Source organism: Capsaspora owczarzaki, assembly GCF_000151315.2.
Source record: "Capsaspora owczarzaki ATCC 30864 unplaced genomic scaffold supercont2.3, whole genome shotgun sequence".
NCBI lineage: Eukaryota > Filasterea > Ministeriida > Capsasporidae > Capsaspora > Capsaspora owczarzaki.
In genome coordinates, this window is record NW_011887294.1 from 1,836,503 (window position 1) to 1,855,061 (window position 18,559).

General features: G+C 52.9%; 6 protein-coding genes across 6 annotated transcripts; 4 read left to right on the forward strand and 2 right to left on the reverse strand.

Annotated features, from left to right (window-relative positions):
- The first annotated feature begins 89 nt into the window (after window positions 1-89).
- On the forward strand, window positions 90-1,948 carry CAOG_02571 (jumonji domain containing 4). Its single transcript, XM_004349271.2, has 3 exons — window positions 90-821; window positions 910-1,138; window positions 1,309-1,948. Exons 1-3 carry the CDS (start codon window positions 121-123, stop codon window positions 1,867-1,869), a joined length of 1,491 nt encoding a protein of 496 aa, XP_004349321.2. The 5' UTR covers window positions 90-120; the 3' UTR covers window positions 1,870-1,948.
- Window positions 1,895-3,553, reverse strand: CAOG_02572 (hypothetical protein; the record flags this gene model as incomplete). The annotated part of the gene is made up of 2 exons (XM_004349272.2): window positions 1,895-2,648; window positions 2,746-3,553. The coding sequence occupies 2 exons, from the start codon at window positions 3,551-3,553 to the stop codon at window positions 1,993-1,995; spliced, it is 1,464 nt and encodes a 487-aa protein (XP_004349322.1). The 3' UTR covers window positions 1,895-1,992.
- A 262-nt stretch (window positions 3,554-3,815) lies between these two features.
- On the forward strand, window positions 3,816-7,667 carry CAOG_02573 (calcium-transporting P-type ATPase). The gene is made up of 4 exons (XM_004349273.2): window positions 3,816-4,310; window positions 4,762-4,968; window positions 5,093-6,936; window positions 7,077-7,667. The coding sequence occupies exons 1-4, from the start codon at window positions 3,870-3,872 to the stop codon at window positions 7,552-7,554; spliced, it is 2,970 nt and encodes a 989-aa protein (XP_004349323.2). The 5' UTR covers window positions 3,816-3,869; the 3' UTR covers window positions 7,555-7,667.
- A 799-nt stretch (window positions 7,668-8,466) lies between these two features.
- On the forward strand, window positions 8,467-11,773 carry CAOG_02574 (hypothetical protein). The gene is made up of 3 exons (XM_004349274.2): window positions 8,467-8,745; window positions 9,351-9,462; window positions 10,247-11,773. The coding sequence occupies exons 1-3, from the start codon at window positions 8,606-8,608 to the stop codon at window positions 11,474-11,476; spliced, it is 1,482 nt and encodes a 493-aa protein (XP_004349324.1). The 5' UTR covers window positions 8,467-8,605; the 3' UTR covers window positions 11,477-11,773.
- Window positions 11,774-11,987: 214 nt separating this feature from the next.
- Window positions 11,988-15,514, forward strand: CAOG_02575 (V-type proton ATPase catalytic subunit A). Its single transcript, XM_004349275.2, has 4 exons — window positions 11,988-12,022; window positions 13,131-13,221; window positions 13,371-14,056; window positions 14,181-15,514. The coding sequence occupies exons 1-4, from the start codon at window positions 12,020-12,022 to the stop codon at window positions 15,261-15,263; spliced, it is 1,863 nt and encodes a 620-aa protein (XP_004349325.2). The 5' UTR covers window positions 11,988-12,019; the 3' UTR covers window positions 15,264-15,514.
- CAOG_08620 (hypothetical protein) lies at window positions 15,494-18,214 on the reverse strand. The gene is made up of 6 exons (XM_011271918.1): window positions 18,157-18,214; window positions 17,971-18,033; window positions 17,090-17,526; window positions 16,134-16,286; window positions 15,814-16,029; window positions 15,494-15,726 (listed from the first exon to the last, which is right to left on the reverse strand). Exons 1-6 carry the CDS (start codon window positions 18,167-18,169, stop codon window positions 15,583-15,585), a joined length of 1,026 nt encoding a protein of 341 aa, XP_011270220.1. The 5' UTR covers window positions 18,170-18,214; the 3' UTR covers window positions 15,494-15,582.
- Between the last annotated feature and the right edge of the window lie 345 nt (window positions 18,215-18,559).

The window sequence follows — 18,559 nt, forward strand, 5'->3', positions numbered from 1 at the left end:
GTAGAGTGTGTGTGTGTGTGCACAGGCGGTTTGACATGAATGGGGGCATAGCTTGATCGAGCCTGTTTCGTCTTTTGCTCAGTCTGCATCGTGGTTGGATTTGTTTGCTGAGTGTTCTTGATGTCTGAGCCAATTCAACTCCTTGCAAGCTCAACCGACCTGTCCTACGATGACTTTGTCGCCCAGTTCATGGCGCCAAACCGGCCTGTCGTGCTCCCAGAAAGCGCCATCCGACACTGGCGCGCACGTCACGAATGGACGACCGATGCGGGTGCAACGACCGGGAGCGATGCAGTTGTCGTGCGCAACATTGACATTGACCGCATCGAGGCGCTGTTTGGCCAAGCTGTGGCTCCGATTTCAGACTGCGATGTCACTCAGACGTATGGAATGGCTGGATTGGTCGGGACGGGTCGCAGTGATGATGGGCAACCGCTGCTCAAGGAAGTGACCATCGCCAAGTACTGCGATTACCTGCGTCGACGAAGACAGCATGTCCAACGACAATCGAGGAGCACTGGAACGAGTGTCGAGTCTCGAGACGGGTCTATTGGGAAGCCTGGGAAGCCTGGTGATCACGATGGCACGATCGTTTCGGATCCTCTTCCTGCCGACCGCTGCATCTACTTGAAGGACTGGCACATGACCCGAGACTTCCCTGGCTACAATGCCTACGAGTTGCCAGTGTACTTTTCTGATGACTGGCTCAACGGGTACTGGGACGAGTGCGGCAGTCTCGATCAAAACCGGCGTGACGACTTTCGCTTTTGCTACATTGGCCCAGCAGGCAGCTGGACGCCCGTTCATTTTGACGTAATGAGGTACGGGCGACGCGAGTTGTGGGTTGGCTGATGCGCGTATGTGGGAGCTACGCTGTCATCTGAATGTAACTGTGTTTGACTGCTGCAGCTCGTTCAGCTGGTCTGCGAATATCTGCGGCCGCAAGAAATGGATCTTCTTCCCGCCCGAGGCCCGAGAAATGCTCACCGATGCCGCTGGAGAGCTGCTCAGCGACGTGCGAAGTGTGGACGAAACAAGGTTTCCAAACTTCCGCAATGCACCGCGGATCGAACTGTTTCAAGAAGAGGGACAGTTGGTGTTTGTTCCAAGTCAGTGGTATCACCAGGTTATCAATCTGGTAAGCAGCAAGACACCGCAGAGAAGATAGAGAGAGATGGAGGACGATGTGCTGCTCACCAGCTCCGTCTCCCTTATCTTGGTTTTCGTTTTTTTGTTTGTTGGGTTTTTTTGTTTTTTGTTTGTTTGTTTGTTTGTTTGTTTGTTTGTCTGTTTGTTTTTGTGCCTCAGACCGACGTCATATCAATCAACCACAACTGGGCCAATGGATGCAACATTTTGGGAATGTGGCAGCTCGCAAAAGAAGACGCACAGCTTGTTGCTACTGATCTTTCGCTCGAATCGGCATCGCTGGATGAAATCTCCACCAGCAAACAACATGGCGCGGTTGCAGCAGTACGCTCACCGGCAGCGCCAGCAGCAATGTTTGGCCTGATGGCAGCTACTGCAGAGCAGGCTATGACTGTTCAAGACCTGCTTCGAGCGAACGGATCGCTTGACTTTCGCGCAATGCACGACTTGTGCATGGTACAAGTTCGAAAAATCCAACAACGCAGCCACCAACTAGCTCTGTTGGCTCCTTCGGCAGTCACCGCCGAGGTTTGTGCTGCGCGAAATCGGCACGTTTCCGACCTCAAGACGATTCGGCAGATCTTGACCGACATTTCTCGTTCGACATTTTATCGAGAGTGTCGAGATGCGTGGCCCGCCTCCATCGATATCGAGCAAGAGCTATCTGAACAAGAAACATTACAAAGACGGCTGACCGAGTTATTCGAAAGTTTCAAGTAGTTTTTTGCTTTGTTTTTCGTGAATTTGCCGTCAACGTATTTTATCCTCCTAAAAATTAATACAGTAGTCAACAAAATGTCACGATTCCTTTCGCATCACCAACACACTCAAAGCCAACAAAAACTATCGCCGCTTGTTCTTGCGACCTTGAGGAGCCGCGCGTTTCATCAGCCCGGCTGCCTGGAGCTGTCGCTCGGTCTGCTTGCGCTCCACGTGTGCCTGTTGCTTGCGGTGGTCGGCAAACTCGCGCTCGCCCTTGAACGCACTCGCTGGAATGCTGTTTGCGCCCCGCAGAACATGAACCAGCAATGGCGGCAGGGGCGGATTTTTGCCATCGTTGATGCAAAAAATGTAGATGACGCTCACCAAATCGGTGCGGACCTCAGTGGCACGCTGCTCGACGGCGATTCGACCGTCCTGGTGCGCAGGTGTTTCGTTGTTGTTGTCGTCGTCGTCGTCGTCGTCCGATTCGTCGTCGTCATCTGATGCGTCGTCCTTGCGCTGTTCGTGCGTTCGCTTCAAACCACGCGCTGGGTCGGACTCGACGAGCTCCAGCAGTCTGGGATCCGAGACAACGGTGCGCACCAGATTGGTTTTCTGGTGCCGATAGCCGGGGTAGCACTGCTCGTCAAAAGGAATGCAGGTTTTGAGGCGCAACTTTCCCGATTTCTTTGCCTGTGTTGCAATGTCCCACGAAAAGTACGGCTCTGTGATCTTCAGCACGACGTGAATTTGGCCGTTCGGCCGACGCAACCGGCATGCCGCGGCACGGAAAAAGTCTGTTGGAGTGGGAGGGAGAGGGCGCGCAGTTTAGCTTGGACGAACGCAACAAACGCACACAAGATTCAATCACCAAAGCTGCCACGAGCCACATACTGTACAAAAGATCTTGATTGGACTGAATGCTCTCGGTATACCCAGACTCTTGCGAAAATTCAACGCCAGTGTGCGGGAAGAGGAAAATAACACGGTCAAACTGCCGCACCGTGACCCGGTGCGAGTTATCCTCGGGATCGCGCTGCTTGCGACGCGTGTGTCCCGAGCCACGACCATTTGCACTACGCGACACGCTGTCTGGCTCGTCGTCGTCGTCGTTGTTGTTGTCGGCCTCCTGCTGCTGGACGCGGCCGGCGGGAGGTGCATCGCCCTCGTAAAAGTCGAACGCGCGCGCATCGACCACCGCTGTTTCAGTGTCAGAGTCCTCCACCGGACGCTCGATATCGCCAGGCAGGATGGCATGCTGCAGCCGTGTCGCGTCAATCCCGTGGAGCACGGTCGCGCCCATCGCTTTGAGCGCAGCGCAGTTGGCGAGCGTGCGCTTGTCCGCATTGCCCTCTCGCTCTCGCTCTCGGTCAGAGTGATCAGCGGCCTCGACTGCGATTGCAGCAGCACTACTATCATCATCGTCCTCTGACGTTGTGCCCGCTGCTGGATGTTGCGGCTCGGGATCGAAGGCGGTGCACACGAGGCGCGCGCCGGATCCCAGTCTGCGAGCGAGACTCGCGCTAAAGCTAAAGTCGGCCTCGCCTAGGAGCAGAATGTCCATAGCAGCAGTGTATGGGATGCTGGCCTTTGCCTTATCCTGCCCTGCCGAGGGCAATGGTGCGTCATTGTCGGTCTTCCTCGTGGCAGGGGCGGCGACACTCGGATCCACACGCGGCTTCTTGCTCTCGTGCTTGGGCATCGTTTGCCTTCCTACTTTTTTTGTTTTTGGTGCCAAATTGACGAGTTTAGAATGGAATCCAACTTGTGACCAAACCCCCGTCTGTGCGAGGTCGGGGTTGTTTTGACAAGTGAGGACGTAGACCAAAAAATCCAAAGCCAAAAGACTGAGTTACCATCGCTTTGCTTTTTGGCCATCAAAGTCACAACACAACAACGGCGACTCGTTTTTGTTGCGTTCAAATTCGTAATGTTCGACATTCTGAGCTTTGTTGACCTTTCAGTTCTTTTTTTTTTTTTTTTTTTCTTTTCTTTTCTTTTCTTTTCGTTCTGAACAAATGGGCAAGGACGATACAGCGAGCCTGCTGCCGTCGTCGGGCGGCGCTGGCGGCTCGATTTCCATTGGCATGGGCGGTGCTGTCGGAAGCGCAGCATTGGCTGGGAGTGGCAGCGGCAACATCAGCAGCGGCGGCGGCGGCGGCGGCGCTGGGACTGGCGGGGGGGTCGCTGGCGGGAGTGACGCGTGGACATTTGCGCTCATGACGTCCGAGGAGACGCTGGCCCGGCTGGACGTCCATCGCGATCGCGGGCTGGACGCGGCTGCAGTCAACCATCGCCGTGGGCTGCGCGGGTTTAACGAGCTCGAGGTCAAGGACGACGAGCCGCTGTGGCGCAAGTTCCTCGATCAGTTCAAGGAGCCGCTCATCCTGCTGCTGCTCGCTTCGGCGACCATCTCGCTGCTCCTCGGCCAGTTCGACGACGCCATCAGCATTGCCCTTGTAAGCGCGTTTGCTTGTGTGACTTTGAGACGTGGGGAAATCGCAACAGCGGCGAACGAGAGACAGAGACAGAGAGACAGAGAGACAGAGAGAAGGGGAGCAGCAAGAGAGAGCACCGTGGGAGGAAAAAAAAAAAAAGGCGAAAGAATAGAAAAAAAAAAAAAAAAAAAAAAAAAAGGCAAACACGCCCATACTGATTTTCCGTTTTATTTTCATTGCATCTCTCTCTTTGGTCGTCCTTTCACTCGTGTTTTTCACTTCTTTTTGTTGTGATATCATGACATGCGTTGTTGTGGTGGTGGTGCTGGTGGGGGTGGTGGGTCGGGAGTGGATTGCGTTTGCATGGGGACTGACGATCGTTGTTGCGAAGGAAGACGATCAGCATGGTCCAACACAACACCCATAACAAGCGAAGCAGAACATTCTCACCTTTGCAGTTGTTGTTGGATAGGCTGTCATCATCGTCGTCACAGTCGGGTTTGTCCAGGAATATCGCTCGGAAAAGTCGCTCGAGGCGCTGAACAAGCTGGTGCCGCACAAGTGCCACTGCTTGCGCGAGGGCAAAGTGCAGCAAATCTATGCGCGCGAGCTCGTGCCAGGCGACATTGTCGTGCTGGCGCTGGGCGATCGCGTTCCTGCCGACATTCGCATGATTGAAGTAAGTTGGCGGTCTTTGGGTCTTTTTCTTTTCGTTGGACAGAGCATCCCTTTTTTTTTTTCGTTGACATGCAACTCACACCTCGCTCGCTTCGCTGTTATTTGCCCCTGCTGCGAATACTTAGTCTGTGGAGCTCGAAATCGACGAATCCAACTTGACCGGCGAGACCATCCCGATGCCCAAGCACACTGGCGCAATCCCGCATGCGCCTGGCTTGCAAAAGCCATCCATCCACGACCGCAAGAACATGGGCTTCATGGGCACGCTTGTGCGCAACGGCCGCGGCGTCGGCGTTGTGACTGCCATTTCTGAGGACACTGAGTTTGGGCACGTGTTCTTCATGCTGCAGGAGGTCGAGGACCGCCAGACTCCGCTGCAAATCAAGATGCAAGAGCTCGGCCAGAGCCTGTCGTGGCTGTCTTTGGGCGTTATTGGTGTGATTTGCTTGCTCGGTCTTGCCCAAGGCCGCAACATGCTCGAGACGTTTACTGTTGGTGTGTCGCTCGCGGTCGCCGCCATTCCCGAAGGCCTGCCGATTGTCGTCACTGTGACACTCGCCCTTGGTGTCATGCGCATGGCCAAGCACAACGCGATCGTCAAGAAGCTGCCGAGCGTCGAGTCGCTGGGCTGCGCGAACGTTGTCTGCGTCGACAAGACTGGCACGCTGACGCAAAACGAGATGACCGTCACCCGCGTGTTCACGGTGGCGCGCGGTGTGCTGCCCGTTTCTGGCCAGGGCTACTCTGGCCACGGCGCTGTGCTGGTGGATGGTGCCCCCATCACTGTTGGAAACGCCAACGCGTCCTTCTCGGCCGCGCCCGTGATTGCGCACGACGTGCTGCGTGTGCTCGTTGTGGGCAACCTTTGCAACAATGCCCACATTAGCGCAGCCGGTGAGCTGGTGGGCCAACCCACGGAGGGCGCCTTGATTGCGGCCGCCATGAAGGTGGGCCTGACCGACCAACGTCGCTGCTACGAGCGCGTGGCCGAAAACCCCTTCAACTCGGACAACAAGTGGATGGCTGTCAAGTGCCGCCGACCCACCGTCGAACAAGCCGCTCAGGCCTTCCCCATCCTGGCCAACGCGCCCGCGCCGAGCGTTTCGCTGCAGGGCGGACCCAGCGTCATGGACTCGACCGGCGACACGTACTATGTCAAGGGTGCTCTTGATGCTGTTCTCGACCGCTGCTCGTTTGCTGTGGCGGCGAACGGCAACATTGTCGCGCTGTCCCCGAGCGACAAGGCCTTGATCACTCGCACGGCGGCCGAGGTTGCTGGAACGGGCCTCCGCGTCGTGGCCATGGCCTATGGCTTCCCGCTCGACTCGCTCGTGTTTACCGGCTTTGTTGGCATCATTGATCCGCCGCGCGTGGGTGTTCGCGAGGCTGTCCAGCAGCTGCTGGGCAGTGGTGTTGCCGTCGTCATGATCACGGGCGACGCCCAGGAGACTGCCGTGGCCATTGGCGAGCAGATTGGCATTTTCGACCGAAACTTCCACACTGCCATCTCTGGCCAGCAGGTGGAAGCCATGGATCAGCACGAACTCGCGCACGTCATTCACCGCGCGCGCATCTTCTACCGCACCAGTCCCAAGCACAAGATGACCATTGTTGCCGCCTACCAGGAGAATGGCGACGTTGTTGCCATGACCGGCGACGGCGTCAACGACGCGCCTGCGCTGCGCCTCGCCGACATTGGCGTGGCCATGGGGCGCTCGGGCACGGACGTGAGCAAGGAGGCTGCCGATGTCATTCTCGTCGACGACAACTTCCTCACCATCATGGCCGCCATCGAGGAGGGCAAGAGCATCTTTTACAACATTAAGAACTTTTTGCGCTTCCAGCTCAGCACCAGCGTTGCCGCGCTCTCCCTCATTGCCATCTCCACCTTCATGGGCTACCAAAACCCGCTCAACGCCATGCAGATCTTGTGGATTAACATTATTATGGACGGGCCGCCTGCCCAAAGGTAAGAGCAAAGTGCTTGGAGCGTGGTGTCGAGTCCATTGTGTGGTTTTTTTTTTCGTTTTTGTGTGGGGGCGGTCAACTTCTGCCTGCGACTCACGCTTCCACCCCTTTTGGCGCTACTGTTCACTTCCTCGTCATCAGCCTCGGCGTGGAGCCCGTCGATCACGACGTCATGAAAAAGCCGCCGCGAAAGGCCAAAGACCCAATCATCACCAAGATGCTCATTCAGCGTGTGCTGATCTCGGCGCTGTTTATTCTGGTTGGCACGCTCTACGTCTACATTCACGAAATGAAGGTAGACAACGTGGTGGACGCGCGCGACAACACGATGGCCTTCACCACCTTTGTGCTGTTTGACATGTTCAACGCGCTTGCGTCTCGCTCGGAGGAGAAGAGCATCTTTACGATTGGCTTCTTTACCAACTCGGCCTTCCTCTACTCGGTGGGCGGCTCCCTCATCGGTCAGCTGGCCGTTATTTATGTACCCTTCCTTCAGTCCATCTTCCAGACCGAGGCACTGGCGCTCGGCGATGTCGTGTACATTACGGTTCTTGCTTCCACCGTCTTCTGGGCCGAAGAGGCTCGCAAGATGTACATGCGTGGTTCCTCTCAAGCATGATTTTGGTCTCAGATTGAGGGGTTTTTCTTTCTCGATCACATTAATCTGAGTGTCTTTTTGGTGTTTTGTAGGTGTTTTGTTTTGGCTCAGTAATAAGCTTTGTTTTTGGAGACGCTGTTGCTGCGTGAAGAATGATAAATTTTCGCAGCTGAAAGTGAAAGTGAATGCTTTCACCAACAAAACAGTCGCAACAAACTCCCAGTTCGGCTCAACGTTGCCACAAAAATGAGCTCCCGCAGCTCGAGAAGAGGTGACTTTTACACGTTGCCGCAACAGCGCACCAAAGCTCGACGCGAGTGACTTGGAGTGCATGTCAGGAATGTGGTGTTGGCATTTTTTGTTGTGGTTTTCGTGTTCGACATTGACTGCGCTTCTCGCTGGTTTTTCGCTGCATGCTGCACTGATTTTAATACTCCCTTTCTCCCATCTCCTTAGTGAATAGACTCGTGAAGGCCTGTGTGACGAGTGAACGTGGCAAATCGGGGGTGGAAGATGAATGAACGCCCAAAATTCGGTGGTTCAAGCCGATTTTCCCCCATCATTTTCTGTCGAGCGCGGAGGCCAACATTCCCATTGCTCAGCATTGCGTATGGCTGGCCTTCGAGCGTCTGGCACTTCTTCATGTTGGTAGCGACGCCCGAGGTTGCGGTTTTCGTCCTTGTGTAATTGGCGATGTGTCAAGTGGAAGGGTCAGATCTGTACCGCTCCTAAATAGGTGCGGGTCAAGTCATCACATTGCGGATGCGCCTACATTCCCCCTGCGTCCATCCCCTATTCTGCAGACAATCCCGCAACTCCATTGCTGCTGTCGTGTGCATCGCTGGCCATCTTTTCGTGACTGTTTTCTGCCAATCATTGCCCAGCATTACTCACTGTGCGCGCGCGTCCAAAAACAGGTTGTCATTCTTTTTTTTTTTTTTTTTTTTATTGTATTTTTTTTTTCGGCTCGTTTCTGCTCTTTTTCGCTCTTTTTCGCTCTCTCCGTCCCACTCCCACTCTCACCCCCACCCCCTCTGCTGCTGGTGGAGCGAACGACGCTGTTCAAAAACACATGTCCGTGTCCGATTTCTACTATGCCCTCGCGGGCATCGTGCTCACCGTCAACCTGGTTGGCCTTGTGTGGTACTGGCTTCGACGAGACATCCACCCCATCCGCTCTCGCGGCGTTGGCTGGTCCATCATGTCTGGCGCGTACGTATTCCAACCTTGCCTGCACACTCTGGTCGTCAACAAAGCACACTGTCATCACGCACTGTCACGAGCGATGGGAGGAGGAAGAGAAGGGCACGAGCGTTTTGTGGCCTTTTTTTTTATTGTTTTTTTTCTTGTTTTTTTTTTGTTTTTGTTTTTTGTTTTTGTTTTTCTATTGTCTTTTTATTACACAAACGGGCCTCAGTGTGCTTGTGTCTTTGCGGGGCAGAGTGCGCTGTGGCACTGTTCAACCCCAGCCCAACTAACGCATACGCACCCTACTGCGCTCTGCCCTGGGCAGTCGCCGCTGGTCAAGGGGCGCGCTGAAGCGTTGCTCCACCAGCGTTCAAACCCGATCGAACGAACCACGGCTTCCGATGCGTTTCTTTGGCTTGCATCCGAGCGATGCACCGGGGGGACGGGTGTTTTGGTGGTTCGAGCAACGTTGTCGTTGTCTCGCATCTGGCATTTCTCTCACATCTGCTCGGCCAGCGCTCGTCCAGCACGACGACGAGGCAACAACACTGCTCGATGTCTCTACCTTTTTTTTTTTTTTTTTTTGATTTGATGCTAATTTTTTTTTCAATTTTGTTTTTTGATGGCAGATTTGGAACGTACTGGATTGTCGTCAACATGTTCAATCTGGCTGACAAGGAGCACTACCCTTGCATGCTGTTCTCCATCAACAGCTGCTTCAACCTGTGCCTTTGGGCAGTGGTAAGAACCTGAATGGGTTTTTTTTTTTTCTTTGTTTTTTGTGTTTGTTCCTGCTCTGTTTTCATTGGCTTTTTATTTTTTCAATTCTTTTTTTTTTTTTTTTTTTCTGGCGCGTTCGTGCTCGTCGATCCTCTCGCTCGCTCTTTCTCTTTCTGTGTCTCGTTTTTGCTCGTCGATCCTCTCGCTCGCTCTTTCTCTTTCTGTGTCTCGTTTTTCTTTCTTTCTCTCTTTTTTCTTGGCTCTCGATCGCTGTTCTCTTTTCTTTTCTTTTTTTTTTTTCCTCGAACCACACCCGCAGCTGTGACATGTGCGTTTTTCTTTCGTTTTGCTTTTTTTTGTTTTTTGTTTTTTTGTTTTCTTTGCGGTTGCCATCGCGAACGAACTCATGATGTTCGGACGATGTCGCGCGTTTTCGCATCACCACAAAACTCGGTACTTTTTGCATCGTGTCCGCGACGTGCGCTTCCACTGCGAACTGCAGGTCACTTCTTCCCAACACCTCCAGCTCGTGCAGAGTTCGCACTTGTGTTTTCAGAGTGGGTCCCCGGTCCGCCACGTTTTCTGGTGGGTTTTTTTCTTTTTCTTTTTCTTTTTCTTTTTCTATTTTCATGTTCATCCGGTTGTGTCTGCGTGTGTTTGTGTCCGTTGTGACGGTTGCGGTCGGCTTTGTTCTTTGTTTCTTTGTTTGTTTCTTTTTGTTTTTGCATCTCGAACGTGATCACTTTTGTTGACACTATCGTTGTTTTCTCACCCCCACACATCTCCATCATCTCGATGCACACAGCCCTACCTGCTCCGCATGTTCACCGCTTCGTACAAGTACCTGTGGAGCATGGAACGGCTCAACCAAAAGTCGCGCTGGTACACTGATCACAAGTGGCTCATTTCCGACAAGTTTATGTTTTGTGTGTTTGCGTTCATGACCCTGCTGCACTTCTGGGTCACGTTCGGCATCATGCTGGGTGTGGGGCTGGACTACTATCGCCAGCCCATTCTGAATTGCGATACGAAAACCAACACGCGGCCGCAAACGTACCTCGGCTTTGTGTACCTGGTTTCGGTGCTTGCCTTTGTCTTTGTCCTGCGCCGCCTCAAGATCGACGATGCCTTCTACATTAAGCGCGAAATGACCTGGGTTGCGGGCTTTGTCTTTCCCCTCTTCATTGCCTTCATCATCTCGGTCAACGTCAAGATTCCCGGCTACGACACGTTCATTCTGCAAATCCCAATCTACTGGCTTGCCTTCATTTTCACCATCTACTACCCAATCATCCTGTCCTACATTAGTGCCGTGCGGTTGAAGCGCACCGACTCGTTCTTCAACCTCGTCAATGATGCCGACTCGACCAAGACGAATCTGATGATGGTCGACCTGGCGTCGCCGTCCAGCGATGCCGCGGCCAAGGCCTCCATTGCGTCCAACGTGTCGGAGACCCAGGATCGTGCCACCGAGTCGGATGTCCTGCCCGAGTCCAGCACGCCCAGCACCCCGACCGAGAAGGTTGCCGTTCAAGTCGATCCGGCTCGCCCGATGACCCCCATGGAGGCTGCTCGTCAAGCCGCGCTCGCCAAGACGTCCATGACTGCCCTTCAGTCGAGCACGTCCCAGCTGGGCGAGCCAGGCCAGGAGGTGGAGCCCCTCGCCATCATCATTGAGCACCCCATCTTCCTCGAAGCGTTCAAAAAGTTTTCCGCGCAGTGCTGGTGCTCTGAGAACATTTTGTTCTATCTGGACGCCATGAACTTTAAGCACCGCCCGTTCAACCAAGCCGAGCTCGACCGCATCCGTCGCGAGTACCTCCAGCGCAACGCGTCCTTCGAGCTCAACATTCCCGAGTCGCTCCTCAAGACAGTCACCAGGCGCCTGGATGCTGGCGACTGCGACTGCAACTCGTTGGATCCGGTCATTGCGCAAATCCACAAGCACCTCAAGTTTGACATTTACCCTCGTTTCCGTCTGTCCAATCTCTTCCGCGACGCCCGACGACGTGCCAACACCCCTGCTCATGTGTAAAAAAACGCAAAAGAGAGAGAGAAAGGGACATTGACGACTTTGGCGCTATTCATTTCATATCTGGTCTTAGTTGCCTCCTCGCCTGTCATTTGAGCCTTGTTGTATGTTGATCGTTGGTTGTATGTTTAGTGTTGATTGTCGTGTTATGTGATCTTCTTGGTTTGTGCCTGCTTGCTATTGCTTTTCGCCCATGCTTCTGTCTGATAGCAGCTTTTGTGTGTCTGTGAGTGTGTGTCTCTGCGTCTGTGCTTGTGCTTGTGTTTGTGGTCTAATATCATCCACTCTTACCTTTTTGACTGTCTTTGCGTGCTTGTGGAGCATTCGGGGACGAGTCGCACAAACTCAATTTCGCTGGCATTTGCCCGGTTTTTGGTCCACTTTGGCCTCTCTTGTCCCAGTACTCTTTGCCATGACAAATCCGCTGATGTGTAGATCTTGTCTCGGACTCGTGCACTGCGAATGATTGAATCGAAAAGCAAATTCAGAGAGTTCAGGCCATTCTTACTTTTTGTTTCCAATCAAAAAACCCCCTTACAATTCACAATGGTTCGTGACTTTTTTTTTATTTCCAATCCCCGTTCGCATTTGTCCTCGGTGTTTTGCGCTGCTCGCGTTCGCCCATCCGCTCGGCTGAGCTCGCCTGCTCTCTTTGATGATCTGCTGCTGCTTTTGATTCATGCATGACGGTGCTGGGGCGCGATGGCGAAACGACCAGACAGACAAAAAAAAAGTGCGCTTTCAAAAAAAAAAATCAAAAAAAAATCAAAAAAAAACCTGTCGATTTTTTGGTCCCTCGCTGCTGCTTTTGCTCTCTGTCCGTCGCTGTGCAGCGGCTGTGCTGGGACTGCTTGCGGTGATGCACTCGTCGACGACGCCTGTGGGGGCCCAACCTTTGTCCGCTCGATTGTCTTGCGTGGCAATGAAGGGAAATCCCCGTCTCGTCAAACTGGGGAAGAAAACGAGATCTTTCACCACGAGACTTTTTTTTTTTTTTTTCTCGGGTGAACCACGAGTGTGCTTCGTTGCGCTCTTTTTTCCTGCTGATTCGAGGGATCGCATCCACCTGCCGCCCTTCCGCCTGTTGCGTTTGATTGTCGCAAGTGGTGATCTCGTTTTCCCTTGGGTTTTCCGCCCCGCTTGTCCTCGGGGTGTCCTCAATCGAAAGGAGCGTTTTGCCTTTCTTTTTTTTTTGCTTTTTTTTTCATTTTTTTTTCTTTTTCTCCCAATCTTTTTGGCTTTGGGGAAATCCGGTTTTTTTTTTTTTTTTTTTTTTTGGGTTGCTTTTCGAACCAAGGCCACGAGTTGTTTTTTCTTTTCTTTTTTTTTTTTTCTCCTTTTTTCCCGCTCTCTTGCTTTGTCCTGCTTCTTGCTGTCTCTCGATTTGCTCGTCATCCTAGCTTGATGTGGTGTTGATGTGCTGCTCCCAGCCGTGCCGCCTCGCATGGATCCCTGAATCGAGCGCAAGAAACAAAACGCGATTTTTTCGGCCTTTTATTATTATTTATTATTTTTTTTTTTTTTTTTTGCTCCATCCATGTGCCGGCAACTCGCCTTTGCTTGCCTCCTTCCAATGCGCTCGACTACCATCACGAACAAGCGCCTAAACTCTGCCTGTTTGCTTTTTTGACTCATCTCCATTGTTTTCGATCTGCAGGCGGGCGCTATGGAAAACGCGCGCAAGGTCAAGATGAGCGCCGAAGAGCGTGCTGATCGCTTCGGCTACGTCTTCTCGGTCTCTGGCCCAGGTCAGTGCAGACAATTGGGGGTGGCCTGCTTTGATTGAAATGGCATGGAGACAACTGCAGTTGTTTTTAGTCGTCGAGCACAGCAAAGCTCACCTTTCTTCTTTTTTTTCGCTTTTTCCCTTGGTTCCATGTTTGATCGCCATCTGCAGTCGTCGTCGCCGATCACATGAACGGCGCGGCCATGTACGAACTTGTCCGTGTCGGCCACGACGAGCTCGTCGGCGAGATTATTCGTCTTGAGGGTGACACTGCCACCATTCAGGTCTACGAGGAAACGTCGGGTGTCACTGTCGGCGACCCCGTCCTCCGCACTGGCAAGCCCCTGTCTGTGGAGCTTGGCCCTGGTCTGCTTGCCTCCATTTATGACGGTATTCAGCGCCCCCTCCGCGACATTAGCGACCTCAGCAACAGCATTTACATCCCCCGCGGTGTCAACACCCCCGCCCTCAACAAGACCGCCCAGTGGCACTTTGTCCCCAACCCCAAGATCCGCGTTGGCGACCACGTCACCGGCGGCGACCAGTACGGCACGGTCAAGGAGAACTCGCTCATTGAGCACCGCATTCTCGTTCCCCCGCTTGCTCGCGGCACGGTCAAGTTTATTGCCTCCGAGGGCGACTACTCGCTCGAGGATGTTGTTCTCGAGACCGAGTTTGCCGGCAAGGCCTCCCAGTTCACCATGATGCAGGTTTGGCCCGTGCGCACCCGTCGCCCAGACGCCGAGAAGCTCCCCGCCAACTACCCCCTGCTTACTGGCCAGCGTGTCCTCGATGCCCTCTTCCCCTGCGTCCAGGGTGGCACGACTGCCATTCCCGGAGCCTTCGGCTGCGGCAAGGTAAAGCCAAAGGAAGGAGGTTTGGAGTTTCGGGTACTTTTGTTCATTTTGCTGACCTTTTTCTGTTTTTTTTTTTTTCTCTCTCTCTCGATCTCTCTCGATCTCTCTCTTTGCTTCTTCGCAGACTGTCATCTCGCAAGCCCTGTCCAAGTTCTCCAACTCGGACGTCATTATCTACGTCGGCTGCGGTGAGCGAGGAAACGAAATGTCGGAAGTACTCCGAGATTTCCCCGAGCTCGAGATGGAGGTTGATGGCCGCAAGGAGACCATCATGAAGCGCACGACTCTTGTCGCCAACACGTCCAACATGCCCGTCGCTGCTCGCGAGGCTTCCATTTACACTGGTATCACTCTGTCCGAGTACTTCCGCGATATGGGTTACAACGTCTCCATGATGGCCGACTCCACCTCGCGCTGGGCTGAGGCTCTTCGTGAAATCTCGGGTCGTCTTGCAGAGATGCCCGCCGATTCCGGCTACCCGGCCTACCTCGGTGCTCGTCTTGCCTCCTTCTACGAGCGTGCCGGCAAGGTCAAGTGCCTCGGCAACCCCTCCCGCGAGGGCTCTGTGTCCATCGTCGGCGCCGTCTCGCCGCCCGGTGGTGATTTCTCCGACCCCGTCACCTCCGCCACCCTCGGTATTGTGCAGGTCTTCTGGGGCTTGGACAAGAAGCTCGCCCAGCGCAAGCACTTCCCCTCGGTCAACTGGCTCATGAGTTACTCCAAGTACGAGCGCGCGCTCGACCCCTTCTATGAAGATTTCGACCCCGAGTTTGTCAGCTTCCGAACCAAGTGCAAGGAAATCCTCCAGCTTGAGGAGGACTTGTCCGAAATCGTCCAGCTTGTCGGCAAGGGTTCGCTCGCCGAGTCTGACAAGATCACCCTCGAAGTTGCCAAGATTATTCGTGACGACTTTTTGCAACAAAACGGCTACTCTAACTACGATCGCTTCTGCCCCTTCTACAAGACTGTCGGCATGATGCGCAACATTTGCCTCTTCTTCGACCTCGCTCGCCGCGCTGTCGAGTCCACGGCACAGTCAGACAACAAGATCACCTTTGCCATCATCAAGGACAAGATGGGCGGCCTCATGCACGAGCTGTCCTCCATGAAGTTCCTCGACCCCATCAACGGTGAGGCTTCCCTCAAGGAGAGCTTCAAGCAGCTCGCCGAGAAGCTCCAGAATGCTTTCCGAAACCTTGAGGATTAAAAAAAGAGATTTGTTTTTTTTGCTTCATTTCCCCCCCCCCCGTCTCCAGTTCTATTTCTCTTGCTCCCTCTCTTTCTTTCCAACTTTTGTTCCACTCTTTCTTTCTTTTTACCCATTGGTGGTTTCCTTGTATGCAATCTTGCGTGTTTGTTTTGCTGTAGCTCTTGTCCAATTTGAAATTGTTTTTTGAAGTTTTCATGGTTTTTTGTTTTTCCTTTTCATTGGTTGTTTTGAACTACTGTAATGGACGGAGGATTGTCAAAAAATCATTCATTCATTCATTCCATAATTTGTTAAAAGAAAAACAAAAGCCCAACCATTACTGGCTGACACCCTCTGGCAAATTGCTGGCATAACCGCCAAAATCATAATCAATACCAGCGGCTTCCAATCGGGCGCGCACCATCTCCTGCTTGGAAATGAGCTTGAGTGCGCGGTTGCCTTCTTGAACAAGATCGCGCTCCTATCAGAGAACAGTCGTCGACGCCAATGTGAGCGCGCGAAACTAGAACCGCACACAAAATCAAACACATCTCGATGTCGCGTTTACCTTGTTGTGACGCGCCTTTTCGTTCAAGCTGTAGGAAATGTGTCGGAACTCGTTCTTGGCGTTCTTGAATGTTTGTGGGTGGACGTCCTTCTTGTCAAGCAGTTGGCACTGCAGCAGTCGGCCGAAAATGAGGTAGTTGTTCATGGTCTCTGCAACAGTCTGAGCAACGACGCGGTCGCCAAACTCGACGAATGCAAAACCGCGGGATCGGCCAGTCTGGGTGTTGAAGTAGGGAGAGGGTGGAAGAAACGTGAGCGCAAACACCTTCAACCAAGACAAAATAAAACGAAACAAAACAAACCGAATATAACAGAACATACCTTCTTGTTGCGCGACATGCGCAGGCGATAAACGTTGCCAAATTGGGAGAAAAATCGTCGCATCTGCTCCTCGTAGAAACCGTACGGGATGTGACCGACGTACAAGACTCCTCGCTCGGTCTTTGTTTTGGTCTTGGAGGCAGCACGCTTTGCCTGTTGCATACCAACAATGAAAAATGACAACCCCGTGAGCAATCGGAAAGCGTCGGAAACACAAGGGGAATGGTGGTTGTGGCTCAAAATAATCAGCATCTCTGCTGCCCGCCCTTTTGACACTCTTCCATCTTTTAGCTTTTTGGTTTGCAGAGAAACGCCCAGTACCAGGTGCAATCAGAGCCTGTCAAGTGCCATCTGCCAAGCCCTCTCCCCAAAAAGCCAGTCGCCAATCTACACCCTCCCAAATGCTGTTGTGGAGAAGAACTGAAATGCAAGCACTAGTCAAAGATGCCTGTATTACAGCTCTTCTGCCACCCAGCAAAACGAGTGCGCAATGAGAAACCGAGATGAAAGAAGGCAGGCAGAGCAAAACAAAGCGAAAGAGCGAAAAAAAAAGCAAAAAAAGGGAACAAACAAAAATAAAGAGAAAATGGAGAGCGGGGAAAAATCCAATGTGTCGAGCAAACACACACCGACCAGACCCACAATCCGCATCACCCGTGTCATAGTGGCACCAGGCATTCCCAACAGACCGAATCGCAAAAAAAAAAAGAAGAGCGGCGAGAAAAAGGCAAACAACAAACTAAACAAGATAAAAAAAAAAGCAAAAAACAGCGAAAACCGAGGAAAGAGCAGCAGAGAAGAAGAAGAAAAGAAAAAAAGCAAGCAAAATATCACATGCAGATCAACGTCTGGAAAAATCAGGAAAAAAATCACACAAGAGGAGAGAAGGGGAAGCAGGTCGAGGGGAACCAATTGTCCCAAGCCCCCGACCCCCCAATTTGAGGTGTTTAGCATACCTCAACAGCTTGAAGGTTGGTCTTCAGGCGGTTGAGAGTGGCCTGGTCGAGGCGGATCTCCTGGCGCTGGGCCTTGAACTCGTCGTCGTCGATCGGCTCGGCGTCGGAATCGGCAGCCTCGTCGTCGTCGTCGTCGCCAGCAGCGTCTTCGCCCTCTTCCTCGGCGCCGTCGTCCTCGCCATCATCACCCTCCTCGTCGTCGTCCTCGGGCTCCTCGTCGTCGTCGCCCTCCTCTTCCTCGGCGTCGTCCTTCTTGGATGGCTTGCGCTTGTCGCCCTTCTTGGGCTCCTCCTCCTGCTCCTCATCGTCCTCGTCCTCCTCGTCGTCGTCGTCATCGTCGTCGTCGCCCTTGTCCTCGACTTCCGAGTCTTCCTCGTCGTCCTCGGGGTCGGAGTAGTCCTCCGGCAGCGCGTCAAGGACCTCCTCCTCCTCCTCGTCTGTTTCGCGATGGATTGTCACAAGTGCAAGTGAGACCAACCAAAATCAACAAGCGACACAAACGTCCACATCCATAGCAAAGAGCGAGATTGAGAGTGTGTGGTTGCATGAGCTGCTGCTGCGATCCGACAACCAACGGCTGGAAGCGCCACTTCCACGTGGGACGGACGAGGCAGCGGCGCTCGCTGCGGCTCTCAACGTCGACCCCCGCAACCCCCCCCCAAATGGGAGTCTGTGGAAAAGGGACTGGGTGCTCTGAACGCAGCCCACTGAATGTGCAATGACTGATGCGCACGGAGCGAAGAGTGAAAGGGGGAGCGCAAAAGCGGGAAAGGGAACCGCATGGGGCGCTTTTCCATTCAATCCCCAATCTCCAAGGCAGCTCAGGGGGTGCCTATGAGACTGCGAGCGTATCGATGTAGAGAAGCTGTGTGCGTGGTTACCCTTGGCCAGGCGGCGGCTCTTGCGGGTGGTGGGCTCGTTGTCGCTGGAAGCGCGCTTGGTGCCTGAAAGCAGAAAAAATAAAAGGAAAAAATCATATTAGTTAGTACGCGCACTAAGGAAATTATAGCCATGGTGGAGAGCGGGTTGGTAAAGATTGCTGTTTTTGTTTCATTTGATGTTCATACCGCGAGAAGACATTTTGTGTTTGTGAAAGGATTGAAATGAAAAATAAGAAAAGTGAGCTATGACTTTTGGAGTTGATCAAGAGTGTTGAGGAACGAGGATGATGTTCTAGTTGGACAACTGCTTCAATGGATGGATGAATAGATGGATGAATGGATGGATGATCGTTGAGTTGTGCGTGATTTTTGCGCAAGGTTTTACACTTTGTTTTTCCCGCACTCCCTCAAACCACGTACCATACCAAGAATATCATAGACGGTCCAGATTTCATTGATCACTTTGGTGATTCTTCCTGCAACTCTACCATCTGAGCGAACCTCGAGATAAGCAGTCTCAGTCCCATTATTCATCTCTATTTTTTTTTTTTTTTTTTTTTTTTTTTTTTGGTTTGGTCTCAGTGTTCAG